The sequence below is a fragment of the Ambystoma mexicanum genome, chromosome 6q (genome assembly GCF_040938575.1).
Source record: "Ambystoma mexicanum isolate Mex_15411 chromosome 6q, UKY_AmexF1_1, whole genome shotgun sequence".
In the NCBI taxonomy this organism is placed as follows: Eukaryota; Metazoa; Chordata; class Amphibia; order Caudata; family Ambystomatidae; genus Ambystoma; species Ambystoma mexicanum.
In genome coordinates, this window is record NC_090937.1 from 981220584 (window position 1) to 981244523 (window position 23940).

General features: G+C 48.6%; 1 protein-coding gene across 3 annotated transcripts in view; it reads right to left on the reverse strand.

Moving 5' to 3' along the window:
* The window catches only part of CASP3 (caspase 3), a 741803-nt gene that overhangs the window by 368052 nt on the left and 349811 nt on the right, over window positions 1-23940 (reverse strand). For all 3 annotated transcript variants that reach the window (XM_069631494.1, XM_069631496.1, XM_069631495.1), the window contains one exon: window positions 10619-10712. In XM_069631494.1, coding sequence (XP_069487595.1) covers window positions 10619-10695 — 77 coding nt within the window. In that variant the 5' untranslated portion in view covers window positions 10696-10712. The remainder of the gene's footprint in view (window positions 1-10618; window positions 10713-23940) is intronic.

Sequence of the window (23940 nt, forward strand, 5' to 3'; positions counted from 1 at the left end):
TCTTCTCTCCTGACCTCTACCTCTAAGCTTTTCCTACTCAGAGACTTTAATATTCATCTTGATTCCCCAGATGCAGCCCTCCCCTTCCTCAACCTCGGTCTCTTTCCCACTCACCATTCTTCCGCCGGTCCGACCCACTCAGCCGAGCGCTCATCTGAGCGGACCTTTCTCCCTCTAACCCTCTCAATACCAGTCTCTTGGTCCGATTATGCTCTCCTCTCACCTGTAGCTTCTGGGCTCCCCAGCTAAGCCTCTGCCTGCATTCTCTGCCATCCGACCTGTGAAGGGAGTGTCAACAGCTTCCTTTGCCGCCCCTTATCCCTTCCCCTACTCTCGACTCATTCGGACTCGGAGATGGAAAGGTGAAGGTTAGCCAGGGATAACATCCTTGCCCCTGCCATGAGGATCCGCATGAAGCCTGCCTCCAAATGCAACAGTTGGTACGATCCAACCTAGCCTTTCTGCAAATCAAGTGTAGAGTTGCGGAACTGTCGTAAATCAAAAGCAAAACAAAAAGAAAACAGCTAGTAGCAGGCACTGTGGGGGCCTATTCACTCAGCAGATGCCACCTTTGTCCTTCCTGTAGGTGTCGGGTGTGGCAGGATGGCATCTGCTGGCAAAAGGCACAAGGAATCCACTGCCAGGCAAAAGGGGGAAAGAAACTACAAGTCTGAGCAAAGGACTACAATTCCCAGCAGCCCTGGAGCCTCCTACACGTTGAAAAAGGAACAAGTTACTTACCTGTAACTGTTGTTCTCCAGCATGGATCTGGCCAGGATTCACATGCTCATGAATATTCGCTGTCTGGCTGGGAATCCTCGGTAAAAGAAAATCAGTTTTGTTTCTGAACTGTCTTTCTACTAATAACAATCACTGGTCTCTGGGTCATACTGCCCCAGCCAATGACTGCCCTCTACCTAAGCCCCTCCTCTGGCAGCCATCTTCAGATATGGTAGCACGTAAAGTGGCAGTAGGACCAAGAGAAGAGCCGCAGAGGGGTTGGCGGGAGGGTTTGCATGTGAATCCATGCCAGACCCATGCTGGAGAACAACAGTTACAAGTAAGTAACTTGTTCCTTCTCCAGCATGGGGTCTGGCATGGATTCACATGCTCATGAATACAAGAATACATAGCAGTACACACATGCACAACCACAGGAGGTGGCAAGGCTCAACATTGAGCATTTCAACAACTCAACATTAAGCATCTCTTACCTCCTCACCAGGCTCACCTTGAAGCGAACAGGTTGCGCAGCACTGCTTGGCCAACTCTGGATTCCTCCCTGGAATCTCGGTCGATGCAGTAGGATTTCATGAAAGTGTGCGTCGACCTCGCGTAGCCGCCCTGTAGATGTCCAGCAGGGGCACACCAAACAGGAACACCGTAGTAGCAGCGGTCGCTCTGGTCGAATGGGCTCTTAGACGGCCGGGCAACATTCGGTTTGCCAACCGGGGACAGTGCATAATGCAGCCGGAGAGCCATCTGGAAATGGAAACCTTGGAGATGGCCTTCCCTTGGTTCACAGGGCCAAAGTTCACAAACAGCTGTGATGTCTTCTGGAAACGCTTTGTGCGGTCCACGTAGAACTTCAGCGCTCTAGTCACATCCAGCGAGTGCAAAGTCTTCTCAGCCGGCGACGAAGGTGACGGAAAGAAAACAGTCAACACCAAGGGCTTGTTGAGGTGGAAGTCCGACGGCACCTTGGGCATGGAGGGGTGCGTCCTCAGCACTACCCTCGTCTGGTGTAATGTCAGGTACTGCGGTTTACACAAGAGGGCCTGGATCCCTCCCACTCGCCATGCGGAGGTGATGGTCACAAGAAACGCTGTCTTCCACGACAGGAATTTCAGAGGTGTCGAATGCAACGGCTCGAATGGAGGACCCATGAGCCTGGCCAGAACCACGTTCAGCTCCCACGCCGCGGTCGGAGCCTTCACCGGCGGGAACGAGCAGAACAGTCCTTTCATGAACTCCTTCACCAGGCGGTGGGACCACAGCAACGACCGCCCCGGAGTTCTGGCGTAGCGGGAGATAGCCGCCAGATGAATTTTGATGGAGGCATGGGCCAGCCCCGCCTTGGCCAGTGACAGCAAGTACGGCAGCACTTGAGGGGCCGTAATCCGTAGAGGGTTGATCTTCTGTGCACGGCACCAGACAGAGAACCTCTTCCACTTATGTCCGTAGCACTTAAGAGTTGATGGCCCCCTGGCTTTGGCAAATACCTCCTTTTAGTCCGCCGGGATATCGTAGCCGCCAAACTCTAGTGCTGCAGGAGCCAGGCCTGCAGGTTCAGCGATCCTGGTTCGTGATGCAGGATCGTGCCTCATTCCCTGGTGAGAAGATCCACGTCCGTCGAAAGCTTGACTGGAGGGGACGCTGAGATGTCCAGAAAGTCCGGGAACCATATCTGCCTCGGCCACGCCGGTGCAACAAGGATCATCCTGCACCGGGATCGTCTGAGTTGACTGATGAGTCGCAGTAGCAGCGGCAACAGCGGGAATGCATAGAGGAACATGCCATCCCAGGGGAAGGAGAATGCATCCCCCATGCTCCCCAGCTGGGGAACCCGGCTGGCGAACCTCTGGCACTTGGTGTTCGTTGCCGTCGCAAACAGATGGATCTGGGGACTGCCCCACCGTCGGAATAGGTCTACTTGATCCTGCCGAATTTCCCACTCGTGGCAAGAGCACAGCTCCCTGCTGAGTGAGTCGGCGACAGTGTTTTTCACTCCTGTCAGGTGAAAGGGTACCAGGAACATCCCCTGGGCTACGGCCCAGTGCCACAGATCCTGTGCTTCCTTGGAACATCTGGAGATCTGGTGCCCCCCTGCTTCCGGATGTAGAACATTGTGGTGGTGTTTCAAGTGAAGACCCGTACCACCTTGCCCTTGAGGGACGGAAGGAAGGACTTTAGGGCCCAGAACACTGCCCATATCTCCAGGATGTTGATGTGCAGGGACCTCTCCTCCGGGAGCCAAAGGCCTCTTGCTTGGAGATCTCCGGTGTGCGCGCGCCATCCCTCCAGGGAGGCATCCGTCATCACCATTTCCTGATGGGCTGGGGTCTGGAAGTCCATGGCCACGCGAGAGGCGCGCGGGTGCCCCACCATCGGATCGCTTGACGGAAAGTCTTGTTGAGGAAGAACTTGTCTTTGAATCTTCCCGCCACTTGTATCCAACGGGCGTCGAGGAATTCTTGCAGTGGCTGCATCCGCAACCTGCACAGACGCACAAGGTAGATGCATGATGACATCATGCCGAGCAGGGACTTGATGGACCTTATCCTGGCTACTTCCATGGTCAACAGCTGTTGTACCTTGCCCAGGATGGCCTTTACCCTCTCCTCCGGTGAAGCTAGCCGCGCCACTGTGTGGAGCCTGGCCCCTAGGAATAGGCTGTCTTGTGATGGCACCAAGCAGGACTTTGCAAAGTTGATCAAGAACCCCAGTTCCGTGAGCAGGACGGCGGTCCTCGCTGTGTGGTCGACGGCGAGTTCCCTTGACTTCGCTCGGATGAGCCAATCGTCCAGATAGGGGTAAACGTGGATCCCCTGCAGGCGCAGCTGCACCGCCACCGGAGCCAGGCTCTTGGTGAAGACCCTTGCCGCCGACTTCAAACCAAAGGGAAGTGCCTTGAACTGATAGCACCTCCCCTGGACCACGAAGCGCAGAAACCTTCGATGTCCTTTGTGTATGGGGATGTGGAAGTATGCAGCCTCCAGGTCCAGCGACGACAGGAAGTGGTCTTCTTCCAGCTGTCCCAGCACGTGTTGAAGGGTGACCATCCGGAATTTTTGGGATTTTATGTACCTGTTGTGGCGGCGGAGGTCCAGGATAGGCCTTTCGGACGAGGAAGTACTATGAGTATACTCCGGAGCCTCTTTGGGACGAGTTCTATCGCGCCCTTTCAAAGCATCGCTCGTACCTCCAGAAGTAGTTGTGGGATGTGCTCTTCTTTCCTGGCCACCGGTGGAAAGTCTGGTCACCTCCTTTGGAACTCCAGAGTGTGCCCGTGCACCAGGGCATCCAGCACCCAACAGTCAGTGGAGATGGATTCCCACGCGCTGATGAATTTCACCAGCTGGCCTCCCACCGGGGTGCTCTGGTGGGGGCCCGACGTCACGGGCGGGTCAGTTCTGCTTCGCCGAGGCCTTGCCCCCTTGGCGACTATGTCCACCGGCCTTGCTGCGGCCTCTGTAGGCTTCTTGCGAAGAGCGGGCCGCCTGGCGGTATGACAAAGAGCTGCCGCCGAATCCTTTGGAGGCACCTTGGGACTTGCCTCTGGAGGTCCGAAAGGACGGCCTTCGCTGATGAAGAGCGCCCAAGGCACGGGCCGTCTGTGTCCGCCTTGATGGCCTGTAGGGACTCGTCCACTGCCTTGCCAAACAGGTTGTTACCATCGAAGGGCATGTCCAGTACCCTGGTCTGTATGTCCTGACGCAAATCGGTGGCCCGGAGCCACCCGCGCTGGCAAAGGCAAACGCTGTTGCCCATCTGGTAAAAGCCAATGTTGGCGATATCCGTGGCTACCGTGATGGTTTGATCGGAAGCCACCTCGCCCTCCTGCAGGATTTTGAGGGCCTCCGCTCTCTTGTCATCCGGGAGGAAGTCCAAGAGGGGGGCGATTTTAAAACAGCTCCCTATCGTAACAGGCCACGATAGCGAGAGCGTTGGCTGCCTTAATGTTCGTTGCCGCCGACAAGATGACCCGTCGTCCCATGGCGTCCAGCTTCTTCCCCTCGCCGTCCAGTGGGGAAGTGGAAGTAGATGCCGTCGCCCCTGCTGATTTCTTCTTGGCTGCCGCGGAGACCACAGAGTCCAGTGACGGCTGCGCCCTGAGGCACGTAGGAGCGGAATCTGGGACCCGGTACTTCTTCTCATACCGGTCTCTCTTCGCCGGGGCCGTGGACGGGTTCTTCAGAAGGGTCAGTCCCTCGTCCCAGATGTCGTCCAACAGTGGGACCGAGAGTACGGTCTTCCTCTTGGCCTCTCGTCACTGATAAAGGAATCCTTCCTTCTGCTCTTCGGGGCATAGCTGGAAAAGCTGAGGCCCTGGCGATCATGGCATGGAACGAGCCAATTTCATCGGGCGGGGAAGCACGGGGAGGGGGCGAGGGAGATCTGTTCTGTAGTCTCCGCCATCATCCGTCCCCGTCGTAGCGGTCTCCTGGTCCCTCGGTGGAGGGGATGGAGGTGAAGGATGGAAAGGTGGGGTGGAGGGGAACTTTCCTCTGCTTGGCTGGAGGGCTCCCCGAAGGTCCAGGTGCCGCTGGATCGTCAGCTGGCGGTAAGAGCAACCTTGTCCAGAGTCTGCAGTGCCACCAATAGGTCTTCCAACCTGTCCGGCGTTGTTGGTGTCGGTAGCGACGGGGGTGTCGGCAGAGGTTCCTCCAGTTCCTCGTCAACCTGCCGTTCTTCATCAGCTTCACCCTCGCTCTCCAAGTCTGCCTTGTCGGGATCCTTCCCGCAGGCCCGGACCTCGTCGAACCTCTTGTCCAGGACCGCCTTGACGACCAACAGTTTGTCCTCGGAGGAGGTACCCGTGTCACTAGGTCTATTGCGCCCCGCCTTCTCGGCCCGGATGCTTCACGGGATTCTTTTCGACTTTGGCTGAAAAGACGATTCCCTCTGGGATGGCAGGGAAACTCTAGGCCTGGAGGCCGTCTCCACTGGGGTCGCCTCTGCGGGCTTCGCCAGGGATGCCACGACTCCTTCAAGGCCTTAGCGGGTCAATCTGGGCCTTCACGACCTTTGGCGCATCGGAAGCCTTCACTGTGGGGGGGTGAGGGTCACCGCCTCGCTCCCCCTTGGCTTTCTCCATCAGGATCGACCGGGGCTTCTCCCGAAGCTTACCCGGGTTCTCCGACTTCCTTTTCACCGGGCCGGAGCGTTGGCTCATGGTTGGCAGCGTCGGTGACATTGCGCCCGGCCTGGCAGCCGAAGACCCCAAACCAACGGCGCTCCCGGTGCCCGCAGACTCGCAGTGCTTTGCCTTCTGTTGGGCCCCCATCTCCGGAGCGCCCTCAAAGGTCTTAGAAGACCGCTCAGACTTCTTCTCACCTGCTGCTGGGCTCTACGCCTCCAGCCAGTTAGCGAGTCGTGTACGACAGTCCTTCATGGTCCGGGCGGACATGTTCTTACAGAACGCACAGTCCTCCTCCACGTGCGACTTGTCGGAGTGCAGGCAGTAGAGGCACCGGGAGTGTTCATCTTCCTTGAAGATGTTCTGCAGTCCACATCCTGGGCAGATCCTAAACAGCTTGGATCCAACTGGCATAGAGTCTCCTTTGTCCTGGGCCATGTCCACGCGGGGTAGGCCTCAAAGATCTTCCGGAATCCTCCAAGAAGTGAAATTCATCGAAATATCACCCTTGAGGGGCATATACATTTCCGAAACTGGTCCCTGTTAATTGGAAGAAGAATCAGTGGAGCCTGAGGCTCGAATTGACCGAAAAATGAGAGTAAAACTCAGAAAAACGCAACACGCAGTAAAAGCTCAAGAGCTATAGCACAAGGACTCCCAACACTTGAACGTGCTGTAAAAATCTGAAGATGGCTGCCTCAGGAGGGGCTTAGGTAGAGGGCAGTCATTGGCTGGGGGCAGTATGACCCAGAGACCAGTGATTGGTTATTAGCAGAAAGAGTTCACAAACTAAACTGAAACTTATTTTTTCTTTTACCGAGGATTCCCAGCCTGACGGGGAATATTCATGAGCATGTAAATCCATGCCAGACCCCATGCTGGAGAGGCACACAGAGCCTGCAAACTTGCTGGGCAATGCCCAGGCCAACGCCCTGACTCGTGCGCATGCGCGACGACTGAATGCTTTGAAGGCACGAGGGGGGACCTGGCCAACACGGCGACTAAACTGGGATATTAACCGCATGCAGCAAAAGTTAAAATACTGTTTTGGTATGTATGTAGCTTCTTGATTTTTTGAAAGAACGTAACGCTCGTAATGCAGAGCGCCCACCAATTGTTTCTCCTTTGACAGTCACAGACGCAGCTCACAGGCCTTCAGGGGACAGCATGTTACAGGGACAAATCACAGAACACGTGAAAACAGCCCGAGCCGAGTGCTGGTTTTGTTTATTTTATAACGTTTGGTGAAAGTAGTTTTTATATGCAAGAACGCTGTGCAGCACAGCGACTAATGGTTTAGCTGCTAGACCAGCAATGTACAGTTGGTATCCAATGTTCCAATTTTTTTTTTTTTTCATGTTTGGTGAAAGAGGGCACTAATGTAAGGTGCTCAGCAAGTTGCCTCATATTGGGGTACAGTGTTTAGGTGCCGAGTTCCAGAATCAGTGTTCGGGAATGAGCAAGCACTGTATGTGTTCAATTGGTAAGAGGTCACATTTGGGGTAACTCAGTGCTGGTCAAACTGAGTGGTAAGACCTCCATAGGGGAGGGTGAATGAGAGTGCATGCATGAATGTGAAGGTGCTGCAAGGCCTCACCAGCACAACGTACCAGCACAACGCCAGCTGGACTAGGTTCACAAGACAAGAGCCAAGGAGCATGTTTTCCCTACAATCCCCATACCCATACATTACTTCTCCCTAAACCTCTTTCCGGTGTTCCTACAACACTCTACCTATCGAATACGTTGTTCCTAACCCTCTTTCCCCATTGGGGTCACGGAGGCCTATGCGCATACTGATCCAGGCACCAAGACCGCCAAGGGGAGGTAGGAGCTTGTGCTGCCTCTGCGCTGGACCAGGATTCGTCATGACAGGAACAGAAATGCCTGGCTTCTTGCACATCCCCTCACAAGCTGGCCTGCCACCTGCTCCAAAGGCATTACAGACTCTCCATCCAGTCTACCAGTCTAAGACTCCTACTGCAGTCCACTTCTCTTCCATCCCAGGCCCTCTGCACATCCTTGGCCTCCCACTTAACAACCAAAACTCATGGCCTCCTGTCTTCACTCTTCTCTTTACTCCCTCCTCCACTTGCTCTCAGGTCTCCCGTTGCCCCTCTCTCTCCGGCCCTCCTACTCGCCTCCTTCTCACCCATTGCACCGGACGAGGTCACCAAGGCGGTTCGCTCTATGAAAGTTTCCTCCAACAGGCGCTTCCCTTTCTCCTCTAGAACTATCAAGGACAATATGGTCACCCTCGAACCCTCTTTGGCAGAGTTCTGCAACCACTCTTTTGCCACTGGATCCCTTGTGCATCCCCCTCTTAAAGAAGCAGTCTGCAGACCCTTCCTGTTCGACAACTACTGCCCTATTTCCACAACCTCCTTCTTGGGAAAACTATTGAAGAAGTTGGCCATCTCCCAAATAACCCACCACACTGAAGCTGTTGGCTGTCTCCATGACCATCACAGCAGCCAGAGACACGGAAATTCATCTACTGAACACCCATGACGACTTGCTCTCCAATGACTACTCCTGCTCTCTTTCTGTTCTCATCCTCCCTGATCGGTCCTCTGCCTTCGACACCCTCTTAAATGATCTCTGCCATACTCCCAGGTTCAAATGGATCCTGGTGTCTCCTCTACCTCCCTCTATACCTGCAGCGTTCCCACAGGGTTTTATCCTCTCGCTGTGGCTTTTCAACATTTATCTTGTCCCTCCTGCCCACTTGATCTCCACCTTCTCCCCTCATGTCCAGTGTTATGCCGATGACACACCGCTTTCCTTCATGCTGCCCTCCTCTATTTCCTCTCTCATTCCAGATTGTCTGACTGCTATTCGGCATGGTGCACTGCTAATGATCTCTGACTTAACACCAGTAAGACCGAGATCCTTCTTATTGGAACGCCTGCCCCTTCCTTCCCCCATAATCTCTGGCCTCCCTCCTGGGACCCCCCCCCCTCCCCTCACCATCTTGTGAGGCAAAAAACCTGGAAGTCATCTTTGACTTCTCTCTCTCCTTCTCACCTCACATCTTGGACCTTGCCAAGAAGGCCCACTTTCAGCTCTACCTCCTCAGAGGGATTCTCCCTTTCCTCACCTTCCCCCAGAAACTCAATGTCTCCAGAGCTCTGGTTCTCTCCAAGCTGGACTACTGGAACAACCTCTTCCTTCATTTGCCTCTTTCCGCCTTCTCCAACTAATCCAGAACAGGACTAAGACTTATCCTTGGCCTCAAGCCCAGGGGCCACATCTCTACAGCACCCAAATCTCTCCACTGGCTCCCGGTGGATGCAAGGATTAAGTTCAAGAGCCTCTACATCATCCATGATGCTTTCCGGAGCCTGGGACCATACTATACCCAACTTTCCCTCTCTAAATACCTTTGGTCCTCTAGCTCTAACTCTCTGCAGCTCAAACATTCCTCCAAGCAGAGTGTGGGGGTAGATCTCTTTCCTCGGCAGGAGCCTCCCTCTGGAATGGCCTCTCTGCCCATCTCAGACTTGAGCCGGATCTCCTTGAGTTCTGAAAACTCATCAAGACTTTCTACTCCTTCCCTCTCCCACCCACTAGTGCCCCCCAGCCCCCATGCTACGATTGGCTGCCTGGTCTCTGAGTCCTACAGGGTCCAGGCCCTCCTCCTTAGTCTTCCGCAGTACCCCATTACCAGCACATGCCTTCGGGCACCTTTTCCGTGACTAGCCTACCGAGTCTGGTCCACCCCTGTTCCTCTCACTTTTACCCTTACCAGTGCCTCTCTGCGCACTTAACCTGCCCCAGCCCTGCACTTTATTTACTGCACTTGCAAGATCCGAATGTCACAAGGCCTAGTACGACCGTTTCTTGTTTTATCCTCCCCTGTTACCCCTCCCCTTTTGTCACCTGGAAACACTTTCTGCTGTATAGGCACCATACAAATGTCCAACGAATAAGCCACAATACGGGTTCCTGGAAAGAATGCCAGAACTAATTTAGGGTGCCCTACAAAAGGTCCTGTTCTTTGCAGGAAAACAATTTTAGTTGAACAAGTGATTTGAATGATGTTTGATATGTAAAATTGTTCTATGAATGACGTCAGGTACAGAATGTTTGCGATTAATTCAATGCGATTCCTCTAATGTGAACCCTCTGGCTGACCGTAAAATTAAAGAGCAGTAGACCTACATCTCTGTGTATGATTTGTTCAATTTTGGAATGTGGATTAATTACGGTTTCCGCTATTAAACAGTTGATGCAGAGATTGCACTCCTGCAATAGCCAGTCAGTGGCCACAATGAGGTAAGGAGATGTCTACAAACGTATAAACAGCTAGGAACTTATGTCCATGTATTCATATTTTCCCCAGTTCCTATGCCTGGTGGGGGTTGCCCTCCGGTATATCACTTGATTGTCAATTAGCTGGTTTCTGCAGCATTCCAATCAGCTTCTCCAGTCAATTTAATTTCCTGCAGCAATTTGGTTTCTCCATTTGTAATCTGACCATTAGGGTAGCGATCATTAACATAAAAAAAATAATTTAAAAAAAGACAGTTCTAGTTTTAAAAAAAAGTGTGCAAACGTACTTAAATGTGCATAAATCAATACCACAATGTTAAAATCAGCACCTCTTGGAAATCTGAAGGCACAAATAAGAAAACTCAATTCAGTTAAGCAGAATTGGTTAACTGATCTTTTAAAGTTAATATGAAACATATTCCGAGTTGATACACTGTGGCGATTCCTTAATTTTAAGGATGCATTACATTATAGAACACTTACGGTTTTATCTTGGAAGAAAACACTCTGGCATCTGTAACGTCACCCCCTGCATGTAAATCATCCATCATATCCGTCATCGTTATGTAGAAATGCCCTATGCAAAAATAAACAGACAAATAACCAAGCATTACAATATTTCAAAGGTAGAACCCCAACATAACAATCACATAAGATATTCAAACATTTGACATTCAATGCCAAAAAGGTACAACCTATGTATTCATTATTTACATATATGCATAGATATTGTCCATTTAGTCAGTCAATTACCTACCTTCAAAACCTTGCTGATTCTTTTTCACTATCTCAGTCTTTGCTTACAATTTATGAATATTCCTGCGTCTGCTGTAGTCCTTTTCAAATCTGGTGTTTGGTTTTACTCTCACCACCCTTCTGAAGTAGGAGATTCCATGAGTTCACTAGCCTTTGTTTGCAAAACAGCTGTACTTTAAGCCTTATAAGTGGCAGGTTTCAGAGTAAACACCATTGTTCCATTTTCACAAGCCATGCCCCTAATGGAATAAGTTGTCATGTACGCCATATCTTTTCCACTCCTGAGGAGTTGCTTTCCCTTCTTCAGATCATTCAGGGCCACTGACTTTCTGGTCTTCATGAGATTTCGGATTCCCGTCTAGGTTTGTATAGGTGACAACTGTGAACTCGCAAAAACAGCCAAAGAAATGAAGCAGTCAAATAACTGCCATGAGCAAAGTGAGCTTCGATGCATCAAAGCATGTATGCGCTGGGAACCAAGCTCTCCCCCATTGCCCTCAAACGCCTTCATTTTCTATTTAAGTTGCTGGCTGACTCTGAAAACACTCCTTTGGTAGTGGGCCTCAGTGTTCAGGTTTGCTGTGGACATGAAGGCCAAGCTACCACAACAGCCATGGAGTACATACTTCAGCTTTCTTTGGGTGGGGAGTGTGGGGGGGAGACGGGGTGATGTTGAAAACTGGACCCCTCTTAATCGGTTGTCAGAAGACTCTGCATGCCTTTTTTTATTGTGAATTAGTTTAGAAAATTAAAACGTTACACAAAATACTTTCACTCCTCTCCTTTTTCATAAGGATAACAAAAAACATTAATTTCTCCTTTTATTAACCAATGAGTCCTTGAGTCCTGTCTTTTGTGTTTTCGTATTGGTCAAGATCTCCCAGTATTTTCTCGATAAAGTTCATTCCTGCACATGTTAATCTTATGTTATTTCCGTGCAGGAATTCTTTCCACCAATCCTCAATCGATCTTGTTTTAAAAAGTCTTAACTGTTTGGATAATATTTTGTATCTTTCTGTTGATACTGCGTCACATTCTACGAGAAGATGTTTCACTGGCTCATAAGTGTCTCTCATTACAAAAACAGCAGTCTCCATTGTTCACTCTGCGCTTTCCTCTACTATGTAGGTAGCCATTCGTTGGCAATACATCCATTCGAATCTCGAGAAGTTTATGTCTGTGAAATTTACTTGGAAAGTATCGTAGATATTCTGGTAAGGTATTTCTTTTCAGACTTGCATTTTCCACGTTTCGTTAATTCGTATGATATTTTAATTTCTCTTGTTTTTATCCAGTTGGAATCTTAATTTTCTTTTTACTCTTTCAGGGTTTTCTATTAGTTCAGTTGTATTTCAGTTAATGTCGTCTAAATACACACTCCAAGTTTCGTTCCATTTGTTCCGTAGTTCCCCACTTTTACCTATACCACTTCTTGTCAGAATTTTGGAACCAATCATCCCATCTATTACCAGGATCTTTCTCAGTAATAGTAATGATTTCCAACAGATGATCGAACGCAGTGACTGGAAACCTAATTCCGCTCTTATTGAAGAAATTGGCAAACATCTTGGAACATTTAGTAATGATTTCCAAAATGTGCTTTCTAGTGAATCCCATATCTTCCAGCTTACGTTCAGTCCAGCTTCTCCACCGTAGGTTTATATTGGCGTGACTTTTTGTTGTATCAAAGAGAATTTCCCAAAGCGGGCATTTATGATTTTGGCTTGTGAACACAGCATTTTTACCTTTGTCGTAAGATCTCTTTTCCAGTTTTCTTCCGAGATCGATGAGTTGAAGGGTACTCCCAGGTAACTAATTTCTTTCACAGTTTCCAGTGTCTGGGAACCTATTCTCCATTTGAAGTCTTTTGTTGTAACTCTTTTATTCCCTCCAATTTTTATGATTTTGAATTTTTTAGTGTTTATTATTAGGTCATTGTTATCCATGTAAATTTGTAAACCGGCTAGTAGATGTTGTAGCCCTATTTGTTTGGTTAAGAAACACCAAGTCATCAGCATAACATATTGTCGGAACCTCTGTGTTATTTAGACTTGGGGGTGATGATTTATCTGTTTCAGTTCTTCCTGAAGGTCAGCAATGTATAGTTTGAAGAGCGTTGCCGCCAATGGGCACCCTTGCTTGACTCCTATTTGTTTTTATTTCTTTCGACAGGGCTCCTTGGGTGTTTAATCTTACTCTTGTTGTAGTATTCTTATGTAGTGCCATTATTGGTTGTAGTATTGAGTCTGGGCACTGCCATTTTTTAAGTTTTCCCCAAAGCTTGTTGCGGTTGACTCCATCAAACGCTTGCCTCAGGTCTTTGAAGGCAAGGTAAGGTAAAGATTTTCTTTGGCCTTTGTTGTGTACCATTTCATCAGCGATAGAATTAACAAATTGAGGTTTGTTCCTGTACCCTTTGTAAATCCAGTTTGTCTTGGGTCAATGATGTTTTTTGAAGTTGCCCATTCAGTCAGTTTCTTTTGCAATACGGTGGCATAGATTTGACCAATTCCGTCCAATAAAGTTATTGGTCTGTAATTAGTAGGTATTTCTCTCGACCCGTGTTAGGGAGAATTCTCTGTTTAGGCTGAATTTCCCTACCTAGTGAGTCCCCCAGCAGCTTTGCTGGATTTCTGGGGTTTAATTTTTTTCTCCTGCCAAGAGTGAGACTCTTTTACCCTCACTCTTGGACATGTTGAAGTGTGTTTTCTTGGTTAAACCTTGTGTTGAATGGGCTATGGGGTCTTTTACTCCATAGGGCCTCATGTATTTTTGTGATGTGGGTCACACAGCACCCTCTGTGCCGTGACCCAGGGGTGTCCTAGGGACTCCCCAACATAGACTCCATACCCTGGGACTGACTACTGTCTCCCAGGGCATGTAAAGTCACCAAAGACTTTGCTAGTCTTGAATCCTGAACAGAACCAGTACAAACCATCATATTGTGGACGTACTGGCTGGGGCAATTCGATTGCCCCAGGGTCTGTTAGTCGAGGGGGCACGTCTCCGTCCCCCCTGATCGAGTTTTGGCTGGTGGCAGTGGAAACTACTTTTTATATTCGACCGCGAATATTTCCCTATGGGATTTCCCATTGTTTTAGGCTAACACATTTAATTATTTATTTACGGTAGCCTTAAACATACCACCGGTTTATATATTTATTTTTATAACTCCGGTTGGGACTTTTTGCCAAAACTTGATTCTAAAATGGCGTTGGTGTTCGCCTCTGTAACTCTGACCCAAAGTGGAGCCCTTTGTTCCACTTTTGGCGGGCTTCTCCACAGAAGCCCTCCAAAGTGGTGCCACTCTGTCTGGGGTACTTAGGAGGGGTGGAGGGGGATTTAGGCACCCTGGACTGAGTTACCTTGGTAACTCAAGTCGCACTCCGTCCTGATTGGCCCAAGTGGTGAGCCGCCCGGCTCACCACTTAGCATGGTTGAGTGACAGCTAGGCTGGGTGAATGGGGGTTTGCTGCATAAAAGCAGGGCTTTGGGGACTGGGACTTCAGAAGTCGCCACAGGACCAAGAATCCGACGAGGGAAGAGCTGAGCCGACCTGCTTCGACGACACCACCCGGTGGAGCCCTGCTGAACCGTCTCACCACTTTTTCCCGACGACCGAGGAGAACTCTTAACGGAGTGGCTCCTTCCCTTGACTGGTGGGGACAACCAGTTTTCGCCTTCTTTCCGTTCTTTGAGGTATCTCGTGGCCGCCTTGCCTGTGCCAAGCACCCCGGCAACCGGAATACCACACTTTACCCCCATACCGCGAAAGTCGGCACCAACCCTTTAACCGGAGGACTCCGCGGCTGGTTTCTTCCCGGGCAGTGCAACGACCCTCTTCTTCTGCTCTTCAGCGAGAACTTCTTCTCCCCTGACCGACGTCGAGCCCTGCTGCCACTGCCTGGAACAACTGCCACCGCTGGAGGATCCTTTCCGCTTAAGGTACTGTGTTCTGCCTGGCTTCCCTTGCTACCGACTGTACGGGGTAGATTTAGTCCCCGGCTTTCGAACCTGGGAGTGCCTGGGACACTTTGGCTAAACTTTCTGAGCCACTCTAACCTCTTTTTGACTCTTTGCAAGACTTTGAATCTCTAACTAACAGTGTGATCTTGGGCACATTTTCGCTCCGGCTACTCTAAGAGTGGGCCCTGCCTAGTGACTTTTGCTCACCTGTGACTTTATTCTTCTGTAAGCCTATTGCAAGTGCTCTGGACCTTAGAGTGGTGTGTCTAACCCATTTCTGCTTTTTCTCTCCCTTTCTTGGAAACTACTAGAGTGTCATCTAACGTTAAGCACTCACCTCTGTTTTAATTAAGTGGTGTTTTACCTAGAGTTGTCTAGATAGGAGAAAGGATTGAATCTACTTTCATTATAACTGTGTTGAAGTACTTTTACTATATTTTTGCTAGAGTGTTTTTAACTTATGTGTATTTTAAATAAATAACTATATACTTTTGAAACCAAGCTCTGGTCAGTGTTTGCTTGTGCTATTGTGTTTTGGTACATATTGTGTATACTTTACATACTGCCTAACTCTTCTTGAGAGAAGTCTGACTGCTCAGCCACAGCTACCAGGTAAATCTGGGTGGTACAGACTGCTACCAAAGGGGTTTACTGCTCTACCTGTAGTCTTAAATCTTTTGCAGTGTTCCCCAAGGGAACTGCACAGGTTTCTGCCTAACACTGGTGTACAGCGGTGGGATTTGTATTGAGTATACATTTTATTGTGCTTTAGATACCTTAGTGCAACTAACCACAAAGCTTAGCACTGAAAAAGTAAAACCTCTAACATGTCAGTTATAGAAAGCTATAGTCAAGAGTCCCTTGCAGCCAAAACTGCTGATTGTTTAAGAGTGCTCTGTAAACATAAGGATCTCCTGACTAAGGGCAAGAAAATGGAGCTGATTGAAAGATTGTTAGCTAACCAAAGTCTGGGTGATGGTTCAGAGGAACCTACCACTCCAGCGACTGTAGATGACAGTGTTGAAGTTAACATGGAGCAAAATGTTGATGTTTCTGAGGAAGAGTCAGAAGAGGAGGGTGAGGCTGTTGTAACTGTCCCCCCTAGGCCTCTGCCTGCTCTACCTGCTGTACCTACTGGACCTTTACCAGGTCCCACATTTAGTCCTCAGTACTTTGAACTGGAGAAAATGAAGCTAGAATTGGAGTATAAGAAACTTAATGCTCAAACTGACAAAGAACTAAGGCTAAGGGAAATGGAGCTCAAGTATGACTTAGAAATGAAGAAATTATCTGTTGAGAATGTTTCTCTCTCTGGCTCCTCTAGAAGTTCCAGTCCTAAAAGACCCCGGATGCCTAAAGAATTGGTTGGTATGTATGAGCCTAAGTTGGATGTGTTGGATTGGTTGTCTCTGTTTGAATATAATCATGGGCTCCAGAACATCACAGGAAATGACTTACTCACCTGGTTGTTCTCTAGGCTTCCCCCTGTTGCAACTGATGTGGTAATGGAGATGGGGGAAGAGGATAGGAAGGACTATGAATGTGTGAAACTAGCTTTGATAGCTAGGTTTGGGAAGACCCCTTCCCAGTATCTTAAGAGGTTTAGGAGCCTCAAAAAGCATGATGGTACCCCTTGGGCTACCTGGGTGAATGAATGTTTGAAAAACTTAGAGGGATGGATTAAGGGTTACAAGGTGAACACTTATGAAGGTATGAAGAATTTGTTTATGTTGGAGACTATTTATGATGCCTGCTCTCCTGAGCTCAGACAACACTTGGCTGATTCCAGGGAATTAGATTCCCGGAAGCTAGCTAAGGCTGCTGACTTGTGGGTTGCCAACAGGGCCACTCACAAGGATTCTGGGGTAACTCAGAAGAAGGATGGGGAAAAACAGTCTAAGAAGGACTCCAAAGAGAATTCTAATACTACAAATTCCAAAGAGGGCCCCAAACAAAACTATAAGGGTAAGCCACAAGGGAAACCAAATCAGGCTAGTGTACCTTCTGGTCCCAGACCAGAAGGGGGTCAGAACAAGCCTCCATTCCAGCGAGCCTTTGGCTCATGCTTTGTTTGTAAGGCTACTGACCATGTGAAAGGAGATCCCAGATGTAAGGGTAAACCTTCAGGGGTCCAGCTTGCCTCCTTAGCCTTCGCTCCCGAAGAGGAAGTACCCATGGCAAGTGGAAACTTTCTATTACTAGCTGATGAACCCACTGGAGTCTCAGCTAGTGTTTCTTTAGTCTCTCTGGGGTTGTGGGAGCAACAGAATTTAGATGTCTATAACTCTATCCCAGATAATACTAAAGAGTATTATAAGGACAGTGTCCAGGTAAATGGTCAGGAGACTCCTGCCATTAGGGACACTGGAGCCAGCATAACTGTGGTGGATGAATCATTTTTCAAGGCAGAGGATGTTGCTAAGGCACCCAAATGCCTCACCAAGTTAGCTGGTGGGCCTGTGCAGATGTGTCCCCAGTTACCAGTTCTCATCCAATGTAATGATATGGCTGTAAAAATACCTGTCAGTGTACAATGTGAAGTGCCAGGTAGGGTTCTGTTGGGTAATGACCTCAAAGCTCTTGGAGTTGTATCTCATACCCCCAGACCTCCTAGCAAAAGGTTTCAGGAACTCACAAAACCTGCAAGGGAGAAAACCCTGAGAGGGTTATCTCAGGAGATGATGACAGAAATCACTCCTCTACCACTGGAGCAACTTACTGCAGTAACTACCAGATCAGGAGCAAAGGGGCAACCCAAGACTCCTAGGAAAAAGCCAGCAGCAAGCACTCCAGTGCTTCCAACAAGGACTTCCCCTAGGTTGTCCAAAGTTACACCTGTAACTCCACCTCCAGCTGAGGCTGAGAGGGAGGTACAACCCTGTGTGGTTGAGCTAGACTCTGAGGAAGAGCTAGAAGGAGGCCCCAACCTTATTGGAGATTTGGACCCTGAGGACCATCCTGAGCTGCAGTCTTTACTGGCAGAAGGTGGGCCTAGCAGGGCAGCTTTTCGTAAGGGGCAAAGAGAATGTCCAACTCTGGAGGGTCTCCGCCACCAAGCAGCTTCTCAAGCTGATGGGCAAGAGCCTGGGAAGTATAGGTTGCACTGGGAAGATGGCCTCTTCTACAGTGAACCCACTGAGTCTGAACCTGGAGACTACAAACGCCTTGTAGTCCCACAGGAAAACAGACAACAGTTCTTACAACTAGCCCATGAGATACCTTTGGCTGGCCACTTGAGTTTCAAGAAGACCAAGGAAAGGCTCTCACTCTACTTTTATTGGCCAAAGATGGGGGCCGAAGTAGATAGATATTGTAAGAGCTGCCATACCTGCCAGACTTCTGGTAAGGTCGGTTCCAAGAATGTGGCACCTTTAGTGCCTCTCCCAGTTGTGGGAGTCCCATTTGAGAGGGTAGGGATTGACATTGTTGGTCCCCTTGATCCTCCAACCTCCTCAGGCAACAGGTTTATCCTTGTTGTAGTAGACCATGCTACTAGGTACCCGGAGGCCATTCCTATGAGGACTGTTACAGCTCCGGCTGTGGCTAAGGCCCTCCTTGGTATTTTTACCAGGGTTGGGTTTCCTAAGGAGGTAATCTCTGACAGGGGGTCAAACTTTATGTCCCACTACATGAAGGCCATGTGGAAAACCTGTGGAGTTACCTACAAGTTCTCAACCGCCTACCACCCTCAGACAAACGGGTTGGTTGAAAGGTTTAACAGAACCATGAAGAGCATGATAGGTGCTTTGGAAGAACCCCTTAAGAAAAAGTGGGACCTTCTACTGCCATGCCTTCTCTTTGCTTATAGAGAAGTCCCTCAGGAGGGAGTAGGTTATTCTCCCTTTGAGCTTCTCTATGGCCATCCAGTCAGAGGTCCATTGGCCCTGATTAAGGAGGGGTTGGAAGGTGCTCCTCCCCTCAAGCCAGTCAGAGTGACTGACTATGTGATAGGTCTCCGGAGGAGAATGTCACACATGATGGCAGAAGCAAGTGACAACTTGAAAGCTGGTCAAGCCCTGGTCAAACATTGGCACGACCAGAAGGCTAACATGGTTGAGTTTACTCAAGACCAGCTTGTTCTAGTTATGCTCCCAACAAGGCAGAGGGCCTTGCAAGACAAATGGATGGGACCCTTCAAGGTTGTGGGAAAACTTGGAGAGGTCAACTATCTGGTGGATCTGGGCAGACCCAGGGAAGCTCCTAGAGTCTTCCACACCAACCGACTAAAAGCCTACATCTCCAGACCTGATGTAGGAGCCTTGCTCCTAGCTTCAGCTGCAGAGGAGGAAGAGAGTGAATCTCTCCCTGATCTCCTCAGAGGTGTACCTTTAGATGAAAAAGTTGAAGGAGTCAATCTCTCTTCAGACCTGACACCTGAGCAACAAGAGGAGTGCAAATCTATGTTAAATCAGTTTGCCTCCCTGTTCTCACTGTCACCAGGCTTGACCCCTTGGGGCCAGCATGAGATACTCACTGGTGACTGTCTGCCAGTCAAAAGCAGAGGATACAGAATGTCAGAACATATCAGAGCCCACATCAAAGAAGAGGTCAAGAAGATGCTTGATCTCGGGGTAATAGGACCCTCTACTAGTCCATGGTCTAGCCCAGTTGTGTTAGTACCAAAGGCAGGATCCAAAGACTTGAGATTCTGTGTGGACTATAGAGCTCTAAATGCAGTCACCAAGACTGATGCCCACCCTTTGCCCAGGACAGATGAGTTGGTGGATAAACTTGGTGCAGCCAAGTACCTCAGCACATTTGACCTGACGTCAGGCTATTGGCAAATAGCCCTGACAGACCATGCCAAGGAGAAAACTGCATTTTCAACCCCAGTTGGCTTGTACCAGTTTAAGGTCATGCCTTTTGGACTGAAAAACGCACCTGCCACATTCCAAAGGATGGTGAACCAAGTTCTGGCTGGGATGGAAGATTTCTGCATGGCATACTTGGATGACATTGCAGTCTTCAGCCACTCCTGGGAAGAACATGTGAACCACCTAGGCCATGTGTTGCAGGCTCTGAAACAGGCCCATTTGACAATCAAAGCCAGTAAGTGCCAGATTGGTCAAAGTAAAGTGGTCTACCTTGGACATGAGGTAGGAGGTGGAGAAATAAGGCCTTTGCCCAGCAAGATTGAAGCTGTGCAAAATTGGACAACACCAACTACTCAAACCCAAGTGAGAGCTTTTCTAGGCCTCACTGGGTATTACAGGAATTTCATTGAGAACTATGGGACCATAGCTTCTCCACTGAATGTAATCTCCTCTCCCAAATTCCCTAAAAAGGTGAAATGGAATGAGGAGTGCAATCAGGCCTTTGAAAAACTGAAGAGAGCTCTTTGCCAGGCTCCAGTATTGAGAGCTCCTGACTACCACCAACCTTTCATTGTACAAACTGATGCTTCCAATGTAGGTATAGGTGCAGTTCTAAGCCAACTGGATGAGAAGGGTAGGGAGCACCCCATTTGCTTCATCAGTAGGAAACTGAAGGATCCTGAGACAAGGTGGGCAACTATCGAAAGAGAATGCTTTGCTATTGTGTGGGCACTGAAGAAGTTTAGGCCATACTTGTATGGTTCTACTTTTGTTATTCAGACTGACCACCAACCCTTGAGATGGTTAATGCAAATGAAAGGGGAAAATCCAAAACTATTGAGATGGTCAATCTGCCTGCAAGGGTTTGATTTCACCATTGAGCACAGGTCAGGGTGTCACCATCAAAATGCTGATGGACTCTCTAGGATGTATATCATCGACTAGAGGTAGGAGGTTCATCCAGGAGTGGATTAAATCCTCCTGTCCCTTAGTCTGGGGGGGGCGAGTGTTAGGGAGAATTCTCTGTTTAGGCTGAATTTCCCTACCTAGTGAGTCCCCCAGCAGCTTTGCTGGATTTCTGGGGTTTAATTTTTTTCTCCTGCCAAGAGTGAGACTCTTTTACCCTCACTCTTGGACATGTTGAAGTGTGTTTTCTTGGTTAAACCTTGTGTTGAATGGGCTATGGGGTCTTTTACTCCATAGGGCCTCATGTATTTTTGTGATGTGGGTCACACAGCACCCTCTGTGCCGTGACCCAGGGGTGTCCTAGGGACTCCCCAACATAGACTCCATACCCTGGGACTGACTACTGTCTCCCAGGGCATGTAAAGTCACCAAAGACTTTGCTAGTCTTGAATCCTGAACAGAACCAGTACAAACCATCATATTGTGGACGTACTGGCTGGGGCAATTCGATTGCCCCAGGGTCTGTTAGTCGAGGGGGCACGTCTCCGTCCCCCCTGATCGAGTTTTGGCTGGTGGCAGTGGAAACTACTTTTTATATTCGACCGCGAATATTTCCCTATGGGATTTCCCATTGTTTTAGGCTAACACATTTAATTATTTATTTACGGTAGCCTTAAACATACCACCGGTTTATATATTTATTTTTATAACTCCGGTTGGGACTTTTTGCCAAAACTTGATTCTAAAATGGCGTTGGTGTTCGCCTCTGTAACTCTGACCCAAAGTGGAGCCCTTTGTTCCACTTTTGGCGGGCTTCTCCACAGAAGCCCTCCAAAGTGGTGCCACTCTGTCTGGGGTACTTAGGAGGGGTGGAGGGGGATTTAGGCACCCTGGACTGAGTTACCTTGGTAACTCAAGTCGCACTCCGTCCTGATTGGCCCAAGTGGTGAGCCGCCCGGCTCACCACTTAGCATGGTTGAGTGACAGCTAGGCTGGGTGAATGGGGGTTTGCTGCATAAAAGCAGGGCTTTGGGGACTGGGACTTCAGAAGTCGCCACAGGACCAAGAATCCGACGAGGGAAGAGCTGAGCCGACCTGCTTCGACGACACCACCCGGTGGAGCCCTGCTGAACCGTCTCACCACTTTTTCCCGACGACCGAGGAGAACTCTTAACGGAGTGGCTCCTTCCCTTGACTGGTGGGGACAACCAGTTTTCGCCTTCTTTCCGTTCTTTGAGGTATCTCGTGGCCGCCTTGCCTGTGCCAAGCACCCCGGCAACCGGAATACCACACTTTACCCCCATACCGCGAAAGTCGGCACCAACCCTTTAACCGGAGGACTCCGCGGCTGGTTTCTTCCCGGGCAGTGCAACGACCCTCTTCTTCTGCTCTTCAGCGAGAACTTCTTCTCCCCTGACCGACGTCGAGCCCTGCTGCCACTGCCTGGAACAACTGCCACCGCTGGAGGATCCTTTCCGCTTAAGGTACTGTGTTCTGCCTGGCTTCCCTTGCTACCGACTGTACGGGGTAGATTTAGTCCCCGGCTTTCGAACCTGGGAGTGCCTGGGACACTTTGGCTAAACTTTCTGAGCCACTCTAACCTCTTTTTGACTCTTTGCAAGACTTTGAATCTCTAACTAACAGTGTGATCTTGGGCACATTTTCGCTCCGGCTACTCTAAGAGTGGGCCCTGCCTAGTGACTTTTGCTCACCTGTGACTTTATTCTTCTGTAAGCCTATTGCAAGTGCTCTGGACCTTAGAGTGGTGTGTCTAACCCATTTCTGCTTTTTCTCTCCCTTTCTTGGAAACTACTAGAGTGTCATCTAACGTTAAGCACTCACCTCTGTTTTAATTAAGTGGTGTTTTACCTAGAGTTGTCTAGATAGGAGAAAGGATTGAATCTACTTTCATTATAACTGTGTTGAAGTACTTTTACTATATTTTTGCTAGAGTGTTTTTAACTTATGTGTATTTTAAATAAATAACTATATACTTTTGAAACCAAGCTCTGGTCAGTGTTTGCTTGTGCTATTGTGTTTTGGTACATATTGTGTATACTTTACATACTGCCTAACTCTTCTTGAGAGAAGTCTGACTGCTCAGCCACAGCTACCAGGTAAATCTGGGTGGTACAGACTGCTACCAAAGGGGTTTACTGCTCTACCTGTAGTCTTAAATCTTTTGCAGTGTTCCCCAAGGGAACTGCACAGGTTTCTGCCTAACAACCCGTTCTTAAAGATTGGAATGATTGTACTTGATATCCATAATTCTGGGATTGATTTTTTTGCAGATTTCTATTTGTTCAAAGAGTGCCAGAATACATTTTGACCAAACTTTAGGATCTTTTTTCAGTTCTACATTTGTCAGTCCGTCTGGGCCTGCCGCCCCCGTGTTCTTTAGTTTTTTGATTGCCATTTCCATATCTAATTCGTTGAGGTTCATGGACCAATCCACATCATGCGGTCCTACTATAGGTGTGACGCCAGGTTCATTACTTCTGAAGACTTTCGAATAGTGATTAAACCATTCACTTTCAGTGATAGTTATTCATCCCGCTTTGTTGATTTAAAGTTTGTGAATGGAGTCTCTTGTTGTTTGTTGTCTAAGTGCGTTAATCATCATTTCCCCTTGTTCACTGTGTTTTTTTAATTCCCTCAACCAGTTTTTGTGTTTTTTTCTCTTTAGTTGTTGTGTTTTCTCGAATGGATCTTTGACTTTTTTTAATCTCAGTGATGTCCTTTTTCAATTTTCCTCGTTCCCACTTGTATACTGTATTGATGTTTCGGCTCAAGCAATGGTAATCTCATACCCGTATTCTTTATTGTGTATGAGTTTAGTAACCATTTGTACGAGGTGTCGTCGCCTGGTTCTCTTTTTACATTTTTATATGCATCCGTTAATTTTTGAACGTCGATGTTCTTTAATCTCACTCTGTTACCAGCGTGGTTTATCTCCAGTTGACATGATTGCTCTTCTATTTGATTTTCGTTAATAGATGTCTACAACATGGTCGCTGCTTTGCTGTGGAAGAATCTCAAGACTGAATTTGGTCTAGGTTATCCTTTGATATCCATATATAGTCTATTGTTGATTTAAGCCAAGTGCGTTTCCCCAGGATGTCTCCCGTTAATTGGCCGTTTAACAAAGCGATTATGTGCTTCTGCCAACTGTATCCACCTCGATGCATTATTATTTCCATCTTTTACTTTTTTAAGACAAGGTACTCCCTGATTGTCTATGCAGTTCATATTTAAGTCTCCACACACTATTAGTATTGGTTTATCTTTTCGTTGTTGGACATCTCTTATTAGGTCCATCATTATCTTCACGAGCTCTTAAATGTATATTGGAATACTGCCAGA